Below are 22490 nucleotides of genomic sequence, written 5' to 3'. Positions count from 1 at the left end.
AACACTAGATAGGCTTCAACTGGTAGGTTCCTTCTTCTTCCGCTTCTATGCGTGTTTGAATTAATGTATGTATATTAATTCATCTATTGTTTAAAAGTTGTTTTATATAAAATAAAAAAAAATTATTCCTTGGGCCCACCGACGTGCATTCCGTTGCGCACGTAGTAATCTGTTACTAATAATTGGCCTCAGAACGGTTATTAATCTCTGCATACATTAATTGTTGTGTAGGTAAAATATGCATTCTTATGTTATTATAATATGTGATGAATGGATGGATGTTTGCTTGATGAATGTTTGCTCTTAAGGGTCGTTAATTATATGGTGCTTTAAGTTTAGGAATTGTTCTTAATTTTCTAGATCTGAAAAGTGTAAGCCATTTGGGGCATGGGATTTTTGTAATTTTTTTTTTTGAAATAATATTGTAAAATTCTTCTCATCTCGAGCCATGAAGCCGCATGGCTTAAGCCTCGAGGCTCCCCAAGTCTCACGACCCCATGACTCCCCCCCCGAGTGCACCCACGACTCCCACCTGAGCCTTGGACGAGAGCCATCCAAGTGGTTGCTTGTTAGGATTAATGTCCTAAAGCATGTAAAGATATTTTATTGGTTTTAAATAAAAGTACAATTTTATTATATTTGAATGTTATAATTATTGTTTAAATCAATTATATAATAATATCAAGAATAAACCATATTCATTCATGAGAATATGATATTGTATTAGTACGAGAGAATTAAGATCATATATGATGAATAAAATAGTCAGTAACATATTAAAGTAATGAATCTTTAATGAATGGTTATTAGTACGGTTCGCTAAGCATACGAGATGCAAGTAATCTAAATTCAGATTACTGATGTGGATAGACATCTTAGTAAATGTGCTATATATAATAGAAATTATATATGATAGCAGCGATGAGAATTAATCATCTTTATAAACTTGACGTAAAGATTTAATTCTTGTCATAATAGATGATCATTTGTAGATCAGTATAAATCATGAGTATTCATGAACTCCTATTTATATTTATTGGATCTTTTTATTCACTCGTTAATGTCTTTTAGAATAATGAGGCTAATGAATTTTGTTTTGGAGATTCAATATCATGGATGACTGGGAACATGAATTACAATATTGGAATCCATGTTTTCCTAACAGATCGAATATTGGTTCCCTTAAGAGTTGATTCTGGAATTTAATTGTTATTGAGCTCAAATCTATAATTAAGGGTTGATTCTGGAACTTAATTGTTATTGAGCTCAAATCTATAATTAGATTATAGATTAATTATTCGTTTGTGAATTAATTGTACTTAAGGATCAAGAAATAATTAGAAGGTAAAACAGTAATTTTGACTAGCTCTAATTAACAAACCAATAATGGAGGATAGAACTACATATATTGATTATATCAATGGAATACTAGAGAAATCTTTGTAAATATAATTCTATAAATACTTAGAGTGGAATTCCATATTTATAGTGGAGTAATCATGGAATTAATAAATAATATTATTATATTATAGAGTTTAATTAATAATCTGGTTTATTGGAGATTCGTATTATAGGTCCATGGTCCCCAGATCACCTATTTCCTACACTGTCAAGGGTAAGGATGTCAAAAGAACGATTTGGTAAGAGAAATGACTAAATTGTAAAGTACTTAATTTTCCAGGGCAATGAAATAATTATGGGTAATTGATTAATTGTGAATTAATTAATTATTTAACTATATAGTTTTTATTTTGATAAACTATAGGTTAAAATTAATATTAATCTTGTTTGGATTAATATAAAGAGAGAAAATAATAAATATTTCATTTATAATATGATATTTATTTATTTAATTTAAAACTGATATTTTATGATAAAGTTAATTTAGAATTAATTTATATTTATATTAGAATAAATACAATTGATTAAATAAACAAATGAGAAAATTAAGGCTGCGCGACACACACAATTCAGTGTGTGGCGCCTAGAGTGTGCATAGCTTTATTCAATGAAATTATTTCTTTGTAATGTTGCTGTAGGAAAACAAACAGTTGTCTTATTTTTATTTATTATAGAATCTAAAGAAATAGAAACAAAAAGATACACATGTCGAACACTCATGTGAGAATTCAAACACTTGTTTATATAAATATATGGGTGCACTCTTAATGGTTACTACTCATATATAGTTACTTTAATATTAATCATTGAATTAAGATCAATAGTCCATATTTATAGTTGTTAATTAATATTTCTAAAAATAAATTTTGATTTTTCAAATTTTTGGAAGGTCTACCTGATGAAAAAAAGTGTATTTATTATGAAAATATAATATTGTAAACTTTTCATTTTCCAAATACATGTCAATTTTTAAATATAGCTAGTGTTTCTCATTAGTTGGACACAACATTAATTATGATAAAAGAAAAATAACTAAATTCGAAATTAATGTAGAAAAAAAAAATATTTACCTGTTGGTGACTTGCTATACCAAGTTACTATGTTATCAAATCATCATAATTGTTAGTACCTATCTATAGGTAGTAACCATTGAGAAGTCTTCCATAAAAATATATATATATATATATATATATATGGGTGCACTCTTAATGGTTACTACCCATGGATGGTTACTTTAATATTAACCATTAGATTAAGATCAATGGTTCATATTTATAGTTGTTAATTAATATTTCTAAAAATAAATTTTGATTTTTTTTCAAATTTTTGGAAGGGTTATCTGATGAAAAATGTGTATTTATTATGAAAATATAATATTGTAAACTTTTTTATTTTTCAAATGTATGTCAATTTCTAAATATAACTAGTGTTTCTCATTGGTTGAAAACACCATTAATTATGGCAAAAAAAATAACTAAATTCGAAATTAATATAGAAAAAAATATTTATTTGTTGGTAACTTGCTATACCAAGTCACTATGTTGCCACATCATCATAATTGTTAGTACCTATCTATGAGTAGTAACCATTGAGAAGTCTTCCATATATATATATATATATATATATATATATATATATCTTACCTATTATACAAGTACCTATTAATCGACAATTGGTATGGCTTAACATAATAAAGTTAAATTTAACAGAAGTAGTTACTAAGATATTCAAACGATTTCTCCCAAATGAAAAGTTGCTTCTTCTCACAAAATTAATAGAACTATTAATCTATTTTACAAAAAAAAAAAAAAACGATGTCTAGAGATTAATCTTTACAACTTGAAGCAATGCAACTATTTGGAACCACACTAATATTCACATTCAAAAATTGAGTACAAATAAACACAAATCATCTCATCAATTCCCCCATCCAGAAAAATAAACACAAATATTAATTTCAGTTACATAAATGGTAAAGAATTGATGATCATATTATTCAAAAGAAAAAAAAAATCATTTTTTTACAAGAACTATTTGGAACGACACTATTTGGAACTTTACAACTCGAACCAATGCAACTATTTGGAACGACACTACTATTCACATTAAAAAAAAACATAGTACAAATAACCACAAACCATCTCATCAATTTTCTCATCCTGAAAAATAAACAAAAATATTAATTTCACTAACTCAAAAGGTAAAGAAAAGTTGTAAACACAGTGGATGTTGATGGCATGAGAATTGAATGACGTCATGATCATGATCATGATCATCTTCTTCTTCTTCTTCAGCATTGTGGTTTGTTATCAATGTGGGTTGCGGGATCAAACCACATTTGATATGCATGTAGAAAGCATACTCCTTGCATGTTAGAATGTGAAAAGTGATATAGAAGTAGAATGATGTGCATGATAAGAAACATGAGGTTCCATCTCAAAATCAATCGGTAATGAGTAGAGTAACTCATACTCTTATAAATTGTTGAATATACTTTCCATGTGGGATATTTTCTCTAACATCCCCCCTCAAGATGGTGGCTATTTTTTCTCACCAATCTTGGATGACTCGATCGTAAATGGTTCTTTGGCTCTTCTCGGCTCACTATCCGTAAATCACAATGTCTTCTTTTGGCTATCTTTTTGGACCGATTTTGGATAAGAAGCATGTGGTTCGATCTCAAAACCAATTGGTGATGAGTGAAGTAACTTATGTTCTTATAAATTGTTAAATATACCCACACACTTTCCATCTGAGATATTTTCTCTAACAAGCAAATTCATCTCCGAAGGAATTCTCACAGTAAAAGTAGCGAATAGAAGTCTCCAATGAAGATATTTTTAGGAGACTAAGAGAGTGTGTACTATGCAAAGAATTATCAAAAAGCACAACATGTGGATGAGATAGTTGCAATGGTCGCGATCGCAAACGAAATATATTTATGATAAATTGATTGCATATAACGCATCTCAATATTGAAATGTCGAAAATTGTTCTCCATTAATTCTCTCATAGTTTTACAAGTTCATATAATAGAATTAGGGCATGTAAAATCATAATAAGTTATACGATATATATAATAACATTTGAGACATGTTAAAGTAATAACTTAATTACTAGCAACTATATAGTTTTGTCGAACAAAACAAAAATATGAGATATGTTGTTAAATTTTTTATCCATTCTTAATATAAATATTTATTATTATTATTATTATAAGATTAAAATAACAAGCAATGATAAGTAAAAGTATATTTTTATAAATATATTATAGTTTTTTTCCATGTAACAAATAAGTGATAATTACACTTTATTCCCTACATAACAAGTTAAAGTAATATATTTTCTTTTTCTTTATATCTTTTATACATATCTCTATTGTGTCTAATTTATTCTTAACTTCAATTGAAGAAATATGGTTCCAATTTTTATAGTAAAAAAGTACGAAGCATTATTGTACATGTTTTTTCCTTCTTTCTTTCTTTTGCTTATGAATGACTTAACTCTTTTCCATTCTTTGACTAAAGATAGAAAACATTTTCATTCTTATTAACTCTATAGCTAAAATGAAATATAGTTTACCCATCTCATAAGCAACCAATCTTTTTCATTCCTTTCTTGTTTCTTGATAACATTCTTTGCCTTTTTGTATAATATATATATATATATATGGAAGACTTCTCAATGGTTACTACCCATAGATGGGTACTAACAATTATGATGATGTGGAAACATAGTGACTTGGTATAGCAAGTCACCAACAGGTAAATATTTTTTTTCCAACATTAATTTCGAATTTAGTTTTTTTTTTACATAATTAATGTTGTTTCCAACCAATGAGAGATATTAGCTATATTTTGAAATTGACATGCATTTGAAAAATGAAAAGTTTACAATATTATATTTTTATAATAAATACACGTTTTTCATCAGGCAACCCTTCCAAAATTTTAAAAAAATCAAAATTTATTTTTAGAAATATTAATTAACAACTATAAATATGGATCATTGATCTTAATCTAAGAGTTAATATTAAAGTAACCATCCACAGGTAGTAACCATTAAGAGTGCACCCATATATATATATGGTTTCAATTTCCATACAAAATTTTACAACATTGATTATTTCTATAATTCAGCACGTTGAAGGCCGATGTTTACTTTGAAAATTATGATGAAAATTTTCTATATATAAATATATTATTTGATGTATTGTGTAATTCCTTTTCAAATATCTAACTTAATTCTCATAAAGAGTTTGCACTTTTTTCTTAAAGAACGGAAAACTTATTAGTAAAATTAAAATTTTGTTGTGTAAAAAAGAAATAGACATATGTAAAATTTAATGAAATTGTTTCTCTAAATAATAATTATTGACGTTGTTTTTCGTCAACTTATAAATGAAGAGCAATTAAACAAAATACCAGAGGAAACAAACAATAGAAGACATAATTTTTTACGTGGTTCAGCAGTTAAAATCTACCTAGTCCACGAGTCGATGTTATTCAACTATGGAATTCTCTCAAAGCTTTTTGGAAGCAATTTAACAGAGTATTCTCTAATACAATTTTCTCAGTCCCTTACAAATGAACAGATAAAATCTATTTATAGATTGGTTTACAAAAGATCTCCCCTCACATTTCGGAGAGTTATTATTCAAATCACAAATTAAATATAATTAAATGTATATAATTATATAATACGCATATAAATCCCATGATATTCGGGATTTAACAACATATTACAACCATTCCCTTAGATATAGGGATTCTCAAACAGTAACTAGGCTCACACTTGGCTATCGACCTCGAATATTTGAATGCGTTCGAAATCGACTAATCATCACGAGCTTGCTACCTCAATTTGCCTTGGTCTCAACAAGTAACTTCGTCGAGATCATCCCTTCCAAGCTCATAATGCCCGATCTCGAACCGTCTTGTCTGATGATAAAAGATGAACCGAGAGATTTATACAATGGTTAAATCCTTGTTATTGTAGCTTCGAGACCACGTAGTTCCGAGCTCACCTTATCAATGCAAATTGCATGACGAATCTGCTTATTCCGAGCTTATACCTTGCAAGCCTGACTTTCGAGATCAAAATTTCCATTCTCAAAATTTGGGTGTAACATTTTTCCCCCTCAAAAGTATCAGTTTGAATCCTATGAGAAGGAAACTTTTGAACTGCTACCTCCGAAAATCGAGCCACTTACCACACTCGAGTGTGGACACGCGTCAACCACGGATTACGCAGTTAGAGTACTTGAGTACTCTTTTCATCTGCCCACCTCTTTTCGTATTTCAGCTTTTTGTCGCCATTAGCATACTTATATCCCATCTGTTAGATCCCACTCTGAATCAAACCAATGGTCCAGATTTGTCCGACGCTTGATATCCCACAGGGTCATACATATATAGATAAGTTATCTCTTCTCCTTCATCATCTTCACTATAATCTTTATTCTTCAGAAAACACGAACCAGAGAAAAGAGAAAACCCCAAAGCTATTTTGTGCATGTTTTATAAACCAAAGAGACAAAATAACTCCAGTGCTTTCGACTCCGTGAAAGCTTTCCTACAACCACTCCTTCAGTTGACGATTTCATCATACCCACGAACAAAATTGTGTAAGTTTGCGTTCTTCACCTGTGCTTTGATATTTATATGTTTTTTATGTGTATTCTCTGCATTGTGAACATATTTACTAGTTTTGGCAAAGTCGTTTATTTGATGCTAAACAAACTTTTGATCCGATGTATTGTATAATAAACATAATCATGGTTTTTAACCCAAATTATTTAGTGCAAAAAATACAATAATGGGGTTTTTTTGTTAGGATTAGCGTTTCATGTAAGCCAAGAAATAGGGGTTTTGATTTAGGGTTTTAACTGCACAAATCCCAAAAACATCACCTTTTGGGTAATCGTCAGCTTTATCCCTGAAAATCCAGGATCCTTAAGACTGATATCAACTTCCCCACTCTCTCGTGTGAGTACACGCTCGAAGCCCGAACTTTACAATAGTTTAGGGCTCATCCTCGAACTCATCCTACCCTTTCGAGACTTCAGTCTCGATTGAGGTATATTCGTGATCTCCGACTTTCGAGCTCGAACCACCAAAACTACTTTTTTGTGATTTTTTACATGCCTGGCCCTCACACTTTTCTTTCTTGCGAGATGTCGCAGATCTCTAAGAATCGGTGGGGGTCAGAGCTCGCAATCCCCTATTCTCCATCAATTCCAGTCCGAAATCACCCTTCACTCAGAACCAGCGCCTGATACGCGAGCATCGAGAAATGTGAGAACAAGAAGACATCCGAGATTGCTTTCAACGCCAAATTGATGAGGTCGAGGAGAAAAAGAGGAAAATACTCCGGGTCACAATCTACCTAGATCCGGACCCCGAGATTAGATCTCTCCCTCTCGATCCAAAACTCAGAGTCATTGTTGCTTTCGAGCCTGGTGTCCTTTCATTCTCGCTGATGGGATATCCTTCAAACTGCCCTTCCACCTCACAAGTTGCTTCCATTCCTACCTCAAGAGAGGAATTCTTCGAGGCTGAGCATTATTGGAGCTCAGTCATGTCCACAAGCCAGATATCCGATCTGCTAGCCTATCATGGCTTGAAGCTTTCGGGCACTCTAATGTGTCGGCCTGCAACTTCGAGTGAGTGGAGCTGCTTCATCCCAGGAGATGGCAATCCCAACAGTAAAGTCAAGCTCGCTGCATGGAGTCACGAGCACATGAGGGCAGGGGCTCTGCTCCCCCTGAAATCCTACTTCAAGGATTTTGTAGACTTTGTTGGGCTCGCTCCCTTCCAACTCCAGACCAATTCCTACAGGGTTCTCTTTTCCCTTAGGTCGTTATATCACGAGTTGAGGTGGGAAGGACCCTTACCTCAAGAGATTTTATATCTCTTTTGCCTCAAAGGCAACCCTTCTCGAGCTCGGGGAGGAGATAGTTTTTATTACCTATTGAGCTATCCAAAGGAGAAGAAGCTTTTCAAGGACATGCCAAACCATCCTCCGAAATTTAAGCTCGCTTTCTTCTGGACGGATGGCCTCACTCCTTCAAAATTTTACTCATTCCAACGCATTCATTAGTACCCTCGAACTTATCCCCTTTTCCTTTTCACTAAATCTCAAAGTTCGGAATACTAGCGTTAAACTGTTTCTACAGCCAAATACCATCGTCCCACCCCCTCTGAATCGATGGGGGATCATAAGGCAGCCCTGCTCCAACTGCCTTATGGTTGACGGTCGCTGTCGTATCTTTTCCACGAAGATCGGCTTCGAGCCTGTGGCCACTTGGAGGAAGGCTAATCGATCGACGACTCAGCCTACCGCAAATACTACAGGTGGGATCATGTACCACTTGTTAGAGAATATATTTTTATACTCAATGGAAATATGGAAAAAAAAATACAAATCTATGCAAAAATATAATAGACAATATAATATTGATTATGGAAATATTACAACTCAATTGCTCAAAATACAAGTAAATAGAAATAATGGAAAGAAAAGAATTATAAAAACTAAAACTGTAACACCCTGGATAACCAAGACCACTACACTGTGTGTTTAAAATAGTGCAGGACTTGCTAATCAAGTCTTTCAAACGAAAACGTGTTCCTATAGTCATAAACAGGTTCAGTTTAAAAGATTTTGGTTATAAACAGATAATTTTCATTTAAATAATTGTTTAGTACATGGGATCCCAAAACAGGGTTTAAAGGACATATTTACAAAAAGTTTCAAAAGTTATAAATGACCAAGGCCACTCTAATGGGAAAATATACATTTTAGGTTTCCGTCCCTGTACAAACCCTCGACTGTGGCTGCCGAGCAACTGACAATGTACACCTCGCCCCCAGAGTTCTCTAACTTATGGTTGAACCATCACATCCTTGCTTTTACCTGCACCACGTAGCACCCGTGAGTCGAGGCCCAGCAAGAAAACTATATAACATAGCATAGACAATTCAGACAGTCAAATGATTCACAAGATATTATCAAGACACAACATTTACATAATCAGCGCTAGTAATTGAAACATCTCCAATTTGCTAATAAGGTTTAGGGCCTTGATTAGCATGCCTGGAGGGCAATAAATGATTAAACATGATAATATATGAATTTAAATAAATATGTGATTAGAATGCATGTTTAGGTGGAATAAATATGCATGTGGGCCCACTTGATTGTTAGGGGTAAACTGGAAATTTTAGCCCGCTGAGGGCATAAATGTAATATATGTGAAATTTATGATATAATGGTGATATAATTGTGATGCACATGCTGAGATGGTCCTAGGGAGCTAATTAGATTAAAAGACACAACGAGATTAAATATCCGGCTCGGGAGGAGCCTAGGGGTATTTCGGGAATTTTATTAATTGGGTGTGTGGACTATAATTAATGGTTAATGGTATTTTAGTAACTTGAGTGACCATTTGTAACCATTAAGTATAATAGTTCTAGGTGAGAAAATGGTATATTTGTAAGGGATATGAAATGTCTAGGATGCCCTTGAGGTTTAGTTAGGAAAGGGAATCAGATGGAAGGGTAAAGTGGTCTTTTGGCAGGGATTTGGATAAGTTTGGCTGAGGGAAAATGTCATTCACGTTTTACACCTAGAAGAAAAGGAGGAAAAAGGAAGGGAGCTGGAATTGTGAAACCTAGAAGGAGAATTAAGTTGGTTTGAGGCAACTAAAACTAAGTATAGGCCAAGAATTATTCAAAGGTAAGAATCTATCTCTGTTTTGTTTAAGCTTCTAAGCTTGATTTTTAGAGTGTGAGCATGAAAATTGAAAGTTGGTTTGTGGCTGGTTTGTGTGGGAATTCAGTTTGAGAAACAAGAGGATTTAGCTTGAAGCTGGAATTGAAGGAAGCTTAAGGTCGAATTTTCCACTGGAGGTAAGAATTCTATGCAATTTTGAGGTTTGTTTCTGGTGTGGTTTAAGAATTTTGAAGCATGGTTTAAGTTTTATAAGATTTGGTTTAAGTTTCTGGTTTGCTGGTTTAAACTTCTGAAATTTGGAACCAAAGTGTGAATCATGGGTTTGATTATGTGTTTAGGCTTGTTGTTGGTGTTTATAAGTTGTTAGGTGGTTTATTTGGGGTTTTAAATTGAATTTGAGGCTTAGGTAAGCATTGGGGTTGGTTTGGGAGTGTTTTGGCTCGGGGAAAACACTTGGAGAAACCCAGAATTCTGGGTTCGCGAAGGGGCGCCGCGGTGCTAGGCTGCAGCAGGGGCAAGGACCATTCTGGGCGCCGCGGCGCTAGGCCAATTTTGGGCAGGGGAAATTTTCCATTTTAGGGCTTTTGCCCAGGGGGCTCGGGGGATGTTTCCACTACTCTGCTTTGGGAAATCAGAGGTCCCAAGAGTACGGGATTGGTCCCGGGAAATAGTTTTGGATTGGTTAGTATTAAAAGAGAATTTTATATGTGTTGTGACTAGGTTTTCGGAGAGGCTCGGGTTAGAGGACCGTGCTCGTGACTTTGGTGCATAAGAAGCTTGGGACACAGGTAAGAAAACTACTGTTTCCCGTAGAGCATGAGTTGTGGGGCTCGGCCCTATATGACTGTGTTGTGGGGTTTGACCCTTTGATTGAGTTTATGTATGCTTAGCTTGTTAGTTAGCTTTATCATATGTGAATGTGATGACTGAACGGCTTGAGCCGTGAACGGTGATGACCGATAATGGCGAGGGCTGAGAACAGCAATGGGCCGGGAATGGCGAAAGGCACGTGGAGTGCAAGGCCAAGTACGGCAAGGGGCCAGGGCCGAAAGCAACGTTTAGCATGCAGAGTGCGAGTTGCTAGGATAGATCCTAAAGGATACCTGGGATATCCTCACGGTATGGACCGCGAATCCAGGGCATGGTAGAGCGCCTGGGACGGCATGGCCGTATGTGTTAGCCAGTTGATGGCCTGTTTAATTGATAAGTGTTTGATATGCATATGTTGTCTGTTTGTGAGTTTTCTTGCTGGGCTTCGGCTCACGGGTGCTCTGTGGTGCAGGTAAGGGCAAGGAGAAAGTCAACCAATCATGAGTATAGCGAGCGTGAGGCAGCGTGTACATGTTTGGTCAGCCTGACTACCACGGTCAGAGGCATTTTTGGGAGATGAATGTATAAACTAGATTTTGTCGTTTAGTCGACTGTGATTACATTTTGAGTTGTAAATATTTCTTAATTGTACTTTGGGATCCCAAATGTTAAACATTTTACGATTTTCAGTAAATGGAATTATTTTCAAGTTTATGTATCTGTTTATGTTTTGGTTACACATTTATCTTTAAACCTCGATTAGCGAGTTAAATTCACGTTTTAAACTCACTTAGTAACCGCTCTAAGGTAGTAGGGCGTTACATCAACAGTCGCTTAACCAAGTATTTAGCATGCCATAATCATCAGATTCACACAGTAAACATATCATTCAACAACTAGGGTCAATGCCTTTAGGCCGCACCCTCTGTTTAAGTCATTGTCTTCGGCTCACTTAGGCCGAGCCAGTGTTCAACCCACTGACTCTGGCTCGCTTAGGCCAAGCTCAGTGATTATTTAATTAACCTCAGTAACCAGTGGTCAAGCCTTAGGCCGTTTATCTCATGTCCCTATGGCATAATACCATCATATGACATCACATCAAGTATAGGGAACTCTTAGTCCCAACATAACCACATAATCGGGTACTGTTTTCTTACCTTTGATTCCAAGCACTTTGTCTAAATGAGATGACCCTCAGGCACGATCCTGATCCGAGCCCTAGCAAACACCTAGTCACAACCATAAAATAAAATCCTCATTAACATTCAATTCCATAACCTAACCTTGAAACCAATACCAAGCTCTCTGGAAGCCCAATTCCACCAAACGTGGTGGTGGAATCGACCCCCGAGCCCCCAAGCAAAAATCCTAAGAAAATGTAGAGTCCAAGAACTTTACTTAGCTAGTTAGATAGTAGTATTATAGTATGTATAGTATTATCTTTGTAACTGTGGACTTTTGGTTCAGACCGGGAATTATTTGGACACTCATAGTAGTACTTATAGATTTTCTAAGTTTAACCTATAGTTTAAGAATATTAATGTTAACCTAAGGTTTGATTATATGACTGATATTAAGGATAATATTTATTATACTATAAGGTTTCGATAAGGACCAATAGGATTTTAAGCACATGTTATGAATTGGTGATTAAGGATTAAGTATTTTGAGGATTAAATTTAATAAGGAGTAAAGTTTGAATGCTATAGGGTCAGTCAGCAGCTTTGAATACGTTGAGGGCTTCGTCAAGGCTGTTTACTCCATTCAAACTTAGCTAAAAATGTGTAATTTCGTGTTTAATTAATCAGCGTGTGCCGATATATCGCAGCTATAGGGGGCGATATATCGTAGCACGTAGATACGGAAAACACGAGACGATGCACGACTGCCTCGGGCATACTGGCCTAGGTGATATATCGCCTACAGGGGGCGATATATCGCCTCCTTCAGTGTATTTTGAAATGTTTTGAATTCATTTTCCATTCAGCCATTCAACCTCTTGATAAGTCCAGCATCTTTTTGAACGAGTCTTCAGCCTCTGCTGAACGATTATTTAAATAATATTCACCTAAAAAGCTATTATTTTTATTCAAGTAAAATCAAGATCCTTTCATTCCTAAACTCTATAAATAGGACCTAGTACCCATCCATTATTCATCTTTTGCTCTAAGTTCAGAGGCTGCAAGTGCTAAGTGAGTGTGAGAGTATAAACACCTGGGTTTGGGAATCATAAGCTTGATCATCATAAGCTTATCAAACACTTTGGGAACTAAGGTTTTAGAGTATTTCGGTTTGAGGTGTAGATTGGTCTTACAAGTCTTCAAGGTAACCCAAAACTCTAGTTCAATTCTGTATTTGTTCTTTTAAGTTCTCATAATCTTCTACTCAGCCTCTAACCTTAATCTTTATTTTGGTTAGGAAATCTAAGTTTTTAAGCACATAAGTTTTGGTAAGTATGTGTCTCAAGGGTTTAGTCTTCCCATTCCTTTTCATCTCTTTTTCTTCATTAGACTCACTCTTTTTCATAATGGTTATTAGGAGTGTTCCAAAGTTCCAACGCTATCCATATATTCCGGTAACTTTGGTAAGGAAAATAGGATAGAAATGCATATGTTATATGTTTTATGTGTTATCTTATGTTTCTTATGTTATGATAAGTGTTATGATATGTATGTTGTAGGCTTGGGCATATGACCCATATGACTAACAAGACCCCAAATAGATTATGGGCATATGACCTACTTAGCTAGTAGGACCCCACTAATCTCATGGGCATATGACTTGTTTAGTCTATGGGACCCCAAGTAATAATGGCCATTATAGTATGTGTATGTAATAAGTGTTATGTTATGTCTTTATATTTCTTATGAAATTTATGTTTATGACTATGTGTTAGATTTTCCTTGCTGGGCATTAGGCTCATTCCTTTTTGTTTTATGTGCAGGAAAATAGCTTTAGAGGCAGTAAGATTTGTGGACGCTTAGAGAATGTGTATCGGTGATGAACGGATTCAAGGAGTCGAGAGTTCGATTTCGAGGATGTAGTCGTTTACTTATGGTCTTTATATGTATTTTCCGCACTTACTATGTAACCCCTTTATTTTTAAATCATGTTATGTTTTTGTTTTTCAAACAATGGGATCCCATATCCTTCTTGATATTTTGTAAGTAACTCTTATTTTTACAAGTTACTTAATAAAATTATGGTATTTTCGTAAATGTAAGTTCTATTAAGGTTTTGTATGTATAGTTTCGTTAATGGTCCAAAAGTCTAGAGTAGTGGGTCATTACAGAAAAATACCCAAAAGACACTTCTGGAGGTAGGGTAGCACTACAGCACCACAAGAAGAGCACTACAACGCTATAGATAGAGACAAAATCCCCCAGAACACGAAGTATAGCGTTGTAGTGCTCCAATTCTAGCACTACAGCGCTACAACCAGCACAAGCCCACTTTCTGGGTTTTTCCTTCAAACTTTCCCGAGCCAAAGCTCAACCAAACCACTCCAAACCTTATCCAACATCAAAATAAAACCTACACTTCACTATAACTCAACCAAATCAACCCATCAACATCAAAACCTAGCTAAAAACATCACCAATCACAAAAACTAAACTTGAGCACAAAAGCTCAAGAACATCATCAGAAAGCCGGAAACCCAGAACTTCGAGGTTAGAATTTGTTACCTTAGTAGAAGGAATTCAACTCTAGGTTGCTTTAAATTCCTTTCTAGACTTTAGTTCCTCAGATCCTCAAGCTCAAGTCCTTAAATTCCCATCAAAAATCCAAATTCAGAGATTTACCATAACAAACCTTGAAAACTCAAACAAAACCTTTAACCCTTACCTTAATTGATAACTCATTCCAGTTAAGCTCCTTAGGCACTCCAAGGATCAAAGTCCCAAGACCTAGCCTAGACCTCCCTGATTTCACAGCTCCAAAATCCACAAGAAAGAGAAAGGGGAAGAAGAAATTGTGTAGGAGAGTAATGGTGAGTTGCATGCTCTATTTTTCTTCCTTCAGTTTCTAACCCTTATACAATTTTCCACTAGAGTCTAAATGAGTAGAATGTCACTTATCCCCTTTAAAACACCAAAAGACCCTTTTGCCCTCCCAACTATAACCAAGTCTTTAACTAAGGGCATTTTGGTCATTTGCTCCCAATTCTCGCTAATTCCTCGAGTGTCCTTAACTTTTACCACTTAAATCACGTCATCTAATTAATCACCACTTATTTTCCCCAATGTCAAATAGTCTCCAATGTATTTCCCAAATTCCAGAAATACCCTCAGGCTCCCCCAAGCCGGGTATAAATCCCCATCGTGACTATTTCGCTAAACCGTTCACTAGGATCGCCTCAAGCCTCAAGCTGCAAATATATCTACATAATAATGTGGTCTTAATAATTTATCGCAAATAATTACATTTATGCCCTCAACGAGCCAAAATTACAAATATGCCCTTCTAAGTAGAACAGGGCCCACATGCATATTTAATACTCATAAACACGCATTCCATCATATCCATACAATCATATAATCATGCATGCGACATATTCATGCATTAAATCATGTATTCACATAAATACCAATTATGCCCTCCCGACGCACTAATCAAGGCCCTTAAGCCTCATTAGCAATTTTTGGGTCATTACAACTATCCCCTCCTTATAACAATTTTGTCCTCGAAATTTATTCGAGCACATCAAGTAATAAATCTCATACCTCTGACCATAACTCCAAAGCCCAGCTCTTTACCTTTTGTCCTTTAATTACACTCTTACTTGAGTAACAATCTTGCTCCATAAGATCTTATCTTATAACTGTAATCTCATTAATCTTTTCTTGCCTAATAATTCTGTTGAAACCCCAATTTCTGTTTATCTCATCAACAGTCGTTCCAGTCATGTCATTGACACTAGTAATACTCATAAGTCATTACCCATACCAAGGTAAGATTAGCTTGTAGGCCCCCGACCTAAACCTTGGTACAATCTCAAAGTTCTTATCGAATCGGGAGTCAGAACTCCCTTTTCTTTCCCAGAATATCATACTCTTTCCTGTCTGCACTACTTGGAGAAATACAATCTCTTATCCTGGAACTTCGTATTCCAGAGTGTACAACTTGTGAATTCTTGTGTTCTTCCAAATAGGCAAATGCTTCTGCCTTAAGAATTCCCACAACTTCATTGGTTCCCCCCCCCCCCCCCCCAAATCAATACTGAATCATAATACCTACTGCCTTTCATTTCTTTACTTAGAATCAATGTTCTTGTTTTCCATCTTGCCATATCTTATGTCGTGTCACCCTAGCTGTAATCCATCACTCATCATTGTGACTAATTCATCAAGGGATTATACTTTCCTTAATATCTTAAGCATTAGCACATTCAATGCATAATCCTTTAGAATAATCATTAAGTCTTCAGATTACCATACTATCTATAATCAATCAATAATTCCAGGCTCCAAACTTATTCCCTTCATACTCTAATTTCTTTATAAGACTTGGAAAACTAAATGGTCTCAACCCGACACTATCAATTACCATGCCACGTCGCCCGCTCACACGAACCAACACTACAACAATTATGCCCATATATTACATTAAAATATAGCATATTTTAAAAAAAGCTATTGTTTGACCCAACTAAAAATTTTAGGCGATAAATTATACACTTAGGCGCCAAATGAAAGACAAAAGCAAAAAATCCCTAATAACCCTACGCCTCCTCTGTTTCTCTCTCATGCTCTATCTTTCTCTCTCAGCAACTCTCTCGTTCAATCTTTCTTTCTTTCTCTCTGTTTGTTGCAGGTGTGCAACAAGGTGATGGGGTCCGCGGCTTGGGTCATGTGACAGGGAGGCTTGACTCGTGGGTCTACGGCGTGGCTCGCTCGTGGGTGCGACGGTGCTTGCGGCGGCGGGTCTACGGCGGTGCTTGAGCTCACGATCTCCGAGTAATATATATGTGCTCTTTTGGTGGCTGACCTTGCCATTCGTGGTGGACGCAGTCTTCATATGAGGGTATTAATTTTTTTACAGTGTTTAATTTTCATATGTTGTTTACCACATCAAATGTTTGTTCTTGAATCTAGGTATATCTTCTTTTTTAATCTTGTTATTATCTGTGAATTTCTAGAATCTGAGTATTGTATATTGAGTAAGAAAATGTTATGCTCAATATTATTTGCCAGGCCACCTGTTCCGGACTTGGGTAATAATGCTATGATGGATGATTGGGTCAAGCAGTTTGAGGAGCTTGCTGGCTCTCAGGTACTTCTCTATTTCAATCATTTGGGTGTTGAAATTATTTTGTGATGAAATTATTTGAAAGTGTTTGTACGTTGAATTGTTGATGTTGCATTCAAGGTTTATTGATGTGTTTGTTTTTGTTGCAGGAAAAGTTGGCATATTTAAGAATAAAAGAGCTTAAGGATGTTCTCACTCACTTAGGTCTTTCAAAGCAGGTGAAGAAGTAGGCGAGATGCTAAAGAAATTGTTTGTGCTGGGTGTTGCCTGCATGTGGATTTGGCAATTTATCACACTTTGGCTTCAACGTTTAAAAATTACATGTTGCTCCTTTTTTTGTTGATTAGGAGTAGCACTTTTTTGTTTTTTGGTATGCATAATCCAATAACTTCTTTGTGATGTTGGCTTTTAAAGGTTTTACTGAGAAGGTGCTAGCTAGTTTAATTGGTAGTTGTTAGTCATTTGGTGTCATGTCGCAGAACATCAGGTCAAATTTTGCCTTTCTTATGGGAAGGGATTATGGGCAAGGGAGAGGGTTACCTCCTGTTGTGTAACCCACTAGTAAGAGAAAAGGTTGCACTAGTATTTTTTTTTTGTTATTCAGTTAATACAGAATTCATACACAATTTATTTTTGTATTGGTGTGTATTCTTCTCAATAAATCTTAATTTTTTTCTTATTTATCTACCTCTCCCGCAATTATGGGAGAAAGGCAAACAGATTGACAGTAGGGGCAGGGATTTGATCACTTAACTTGATGATTATCTGTAATAAAGATACAATAACATCAAGTTCTTGTAACAGTTGCCCATCTGAGAATAATTTTCTGCGATGACAGAAGGGTGTTTGTTTTAATGATTCATTTTGAGCATCTTGTTAATGTTTTTGGATTGGTGTTTTATGACTTTACATTTGTTGTTATTAATGCAGGACCTTGTTGACCGGATATTGGTTGTTTTATCTGATGATCAAGGTATAGATGGTATGTTTTTTTGCTTTCCTACCTGAAAATAGCTAAATTCCTTTCATTTGCATTTGTCAGTCTTGTGTTATTTACTTTTCTTTCTAGTGAAATTTATATATTTGGACCTTGGCTATGTAGATGTTTGTCTAGGTAGATATCTATTAAATAGTCAGTCTTAAACACTAAAACAGCGACTATCTACATCACACATCTTTGTTTTTCTAAAAAAGTTATTATTATGTTTTCTATAGGTTAGTTTCCATTTCAAATTTAGTTTTCTGGCATTGTAGCCTGGTATAGAATTTGGTTGGGTTGCTCAAACTTGTGCTTATTAGTACTGTAATTGAGCATTCTGCTTTGAGGTTTCTTGCTTTTACCATGTCCTGGTTGTGGTCTAAATTCTCTTATTTTGTGTGAAATTAATTCTAGCTGAATTTATGTTCTCTTTTACAGTTTCTAAATTGTGGGCAAAGAAGAATGCTGTGGGGAAGGAACAGGTGGCACAGCTTGTAGATGACATATATAGGTTTGTCTTATATCTTGCACTATCTGATTCATAAAGTCACTGGGTTCTACTCTTTTTGCTACTGTCTATTTTTTTTCCCTTAGAAAATACATTTTCCTGTTTCTCAGAAAAATGCAAGTGTCTGCAGCCCCTGATTTAGCGTCAAAGGGACAGGGTGTCTCAGATAGCAGTAATGTGAAAGTCAAAGGGGAAATTGATGATCACTCTTTTCAGTCAGAAACAAAGGTTCGGTGCTTCTGTGGGATTTCATCAGAAAAGGAGTCAATGATCAATGTATTTGCCACACACTTTGTTTTCGTTCCTCTTAATGTTGCTTATGTTCCTCTTAATGTTGCTTATGTTTTCTATTGTGTATTTAAGTATATTTAAGTATAAGTATAAGTATTTAAGTATATTCTAGTTGTATTTCAATGCCTATATTCTGATTGAATTTATCTTAACCATCCACGTTTTAAGTTTACTTTTAATCTTAAATATATAATTTGATTTTGGGTTTATTTTTTATTTTGTGAAAAAGGAAATCAATATGCATTTGATTTTGGTATTTATTACTTTGTACATTTTTGTATTTAGTGTAAAATGTTATGATAGATGATTTAGGTGAATTTGTAGTTTTAGAATATATGATTATGTATGGCCTCTTTCAAATTTGTGAGAATTTTAGGTTTTTTTTCTGGCTAGTTTTTCTTAATCAAATTGTAATTCAATTAAGTCAAATAGTATTATATCTTCCTATGTCTAGTAGGAATGAAAGAAAATACATGAGAGCTAGCTAGTTAGAGTATCTGCACAATAAAAAAGTACTTTTTTAAGTTAAGTGATATTTAGAGTATTGGGTTGGAAATAAAAATAAAAAATAATGTAAAAAATGGAGTATGATGAAAAGATAGATTGGGTCAAGAAGTTGTAACACATTAGTTTTCTTTATGTGTTTATAACATAACAAGGTATGGTAGAATTCATAGAGAAATGAATTCATAGAGAAGGTTCGGAGAGATGTGGTAAGAGAAGTTGGTTATGCTCTATTTATTAATAATTGCCAACTATATAGGTAGCTTATGGTTCTATTTTCTACATTGTTTTTGTTTTGGTTTAATGGTTGGCTATACTACAAAAGTAGAACACATTACTCTTTGTTTTTGGGGTTCACCTACCACATCATTGTGGACCTGAGACTGACTTTTTTTGTTTGGCTATAAATTCCCTTTTTGTAATGTGAACATATCAGGTGTAGTATGTTTATTTTTTTCACTCTAGTTTGTATTATAATGATTTTCTGCTAAAAAATCTTGATATTATAATTCCCCATTTAGGTTATATCTATTAGCCCTTATAGTGTGAACACATTCTTTAGTTTTGTGTTATTATTTGTTTGGAGCAACTCTAGTTCTTAATTTTGGTATCTTATGTAGGTGTTGAAATATACAGAAGGGATTTGCTGGGTCATGCATTATTATTATGAAGGAGTCTGCTCCTGGCAATGGTATGCGAGCCTCTCTTCCTCACCTTAGGGTTTCACTTTTTTTCTTCTTCATGTAATTTTATATTTGTAAATTTACAGGTAGTTTAATTGCTTTTATATTGAACACTGCATTGGATGGTTGAATTGATTAACTTGTAAGTAAGCAAAATAGTCGCAGTTTTCATTGTCTCTGACAGAATGCTATGACTGGCTTGCAAGAAATAAAGTGCATTTAGGCTTTGGCATAAGAATGTGTGCATAAATGGATGTTTCTACACATTCCCCATTTTCAAGTCCTGTGTTTCTTCCCAAGTGCATGTAATCAGATCTTGAGTGACTTTTGGAAATAAAGTCTGCTTTGAGGTTTTGTGTCCTTGAAGCATATGTCTTTGAAACTCCAAAATTTCACAATTTTTTAAGTAACACAACATTCATGTTTTTCATTGAAATCATATTACTTAATAAATCCATTGTCCAACTGCAGGTATTATCCTTATCACTATGCTCCATTTGCTTCAGATTTTGTTGGTATTGAAGAGTTAAAGGTTCAATTCACGCTTGGGCAACCCTTTAAACCATTTGATCAGTTGATGGCTATACTCCCCGCTGCAAGGTTTTAATTATTAAACTGTGTTTGTATTTATGCATTTTGGCTTTCATATATTAGTCATATGATATTTACCCTCTTGTGCATGTACAGTGCACACGCTCTTCCAGTCTTATAGGAAGCTTATGACTGATGCATTATCACCTTTGTTGGCTTTCTATCCCACAGGTAATTAAAAATTTAAGTAAGCTTTATCTTTCTTGGCAAGTACGTTCAATTCTGAATTCTTTATATCCGAGTATAAGATAAATTTTGTATCTTGTCATGATCAAATAATAAACGAAGTTTTATCATAATTTTTTTTATGTAACTTGCAGATATTGATTATATTTTTGGGTAGTTGATGTTCAATTCATGTATATATGGTGAAGTGGTGGTTGATTACATCACTGATAGGGAACTTCTTTGATAAGATGCCTCTGTTAATCTGTTCTTGTTTGTTTATTCCTTTTTAAGATGTTTATAGAAAACAGTTCTTTTGCCCATTTTTTAAACTGTTTTCTATACCTTTTGCCTTTGACCTTTTTTTACCTGTAAAAGGCTAAAGGTATAAGAAACAATTTTTTCTTTTTACCTGTTTTTGAAATATATTTTAGTTTCATAAATGGCAATTCTATAGGTTGAGCTTGTGCTAACAATTCGATGACTTTGTATTGCTTGGAACTCAGGCTATCTGTAAACTTCCATTTATCGAAGAAACCATCCTTCTCTCAGAAGTTGCCAGAGTAGAAAACACATTGACGGTATTCTTTTAAATTGCAACACTATTGTTTCTTTACGAACTAATCTAGGTCATCAAGTGCCATATAAAAAGAAAGGTGCTTACCTGTTAGGATTATAACCGTATAAAGTTAACTATTTCACCACTTTCTCATTTTATTTTCCTATATAAGTATGTGATGGGTTTTGTCTTCTGAGGTTTCTTATTGGGTATCTCTGTATGTAGGATGAGGAGAGTCAGAGGAACAAATTGGGTATGGATGTGCTATTTGTTCATGTGACTTATCCTTTAGCAAAAAAGATAGTTTCTTTCTATAGAAGTAATATTGATCATCCGAACTTGATCAGTACTCAAGTCAAACAAGACATTGATCCAAAATCCAGGTATTTTGTCTGTTGTTTCTTTTTTATTTTCAAGATTTGGTGAAAATGTAGAGGTTTCCACATAGACATCCAGTATATTCTGTGAACATGAAAAATCTTTTCTCTAAATCAGAAGTCATTTTTACAAGATGACAAGAAATTTTGAATTAGTTCTTTCGTGCGAGCTTTTCACAATTTTAGTGCTAACTTTGCTGTATATCCGTAATCTTGCAGTGGTGGGATGAATGGTTACATTTTTGTTTCTAATAGACCAGTGCAGCCTGCGCAAATGGATTCACAAATTAGTGGCATGGATATGATTGCTGATAATAAAGTCTTGTAAGTTGCATGTTACTTCCTCATCACGTCTGGACGTATACAAATGAGAATCTTTGCTATCATATTTCCTTCCATGTACACATTCCTAGACCACCAAGTGGAGTTCATTATCCAAATATGGTACAATGGTTTGTATTTTTTATAGCAGTTAATATTCTAAATCTTGGAAGTTTAATGCAACATAATTCTATGCGGGACTTGAAAAGAGTTCTGAAATTTTACTAGATAAGGATATACAACTTTCTTCTATAGCATGTGCTTCCAAACAATTCTCATTGGAACTAATGAAAATAAATTTTGGTAAGGAAAT

General features: G+C 34.5%; 1 protein-coding gene and 2 long non-coding RNA genes across 3 annotated transcripts; all 3 read left to right on the top strand.

Annotated features, from left to right (window-relative positions):
• The first annotated feature begins 18110 nt into the window (after positions 1-18110).
• LOC133792466 (E3 SUMO-protein ligase SIZ1-like) lies at positions 18111-19058 on the top strand. Its single transcript, XM_062230374.1, has 3 exons — positions 18111-18172; positions 18617-18689; positions 18797-19058. Exons 1-3 carry the CDS (start codon positions 18124-18126, stop codon positions 19056-19058), a joined length of 384 nt encoding a protein of 127 aa, XP_062086358.1. The 5' UTR covers positions 18111-18123.
• A 611-nt stretch (positions 19059-19669) lies between these two features.
• Positions 19670-20696, top strand: LOC133790046 (uncharacterized). The gene is made up of 3 exons (XR_009873862.1): positions 19670-19690; positions 20102-20172; positions 20636-20696. It is a non-coding gene; the product is annotated as an uncharacterized LOC133790046 (long non-coding RNA).
• Positions 20697-21438: 742 nt separating this feature from the next.
• LOC133790045 (uncharacterized) lies at positions 21439-22141 on the top strand. The gene is made up of 3 exons (XR_009873861.1): positions 21439-21501; positions 21705-21862; positions 22076-22141. It is a non-coding gene; the product is annotated as an uncharacterized LOC133790045 (long non-coding RNA).
• The last annotated feature ends 349 nt before the right edge of the window (positions 22142-22490 follow it).

This window comes from Humulus lupulus, chromosome 7, assembly GCF_963169125.1.
Source record: "Humulus lupulus chromosome 7, drHumLupu1.1, whole genome shotgun sequence".
Taxonomy (NCBI): domain Eukaryota; kingdom Viridiplantae; phylum Streptophyta; class Magnoliopsida; order Rosales; family Cannabaceae; genus Humulus; species Humulus lupulus.
Note: the sequence above shows the minus strand (reverse complement) of the source record. Positions and strands in the feature narration are given on the sequence as shown.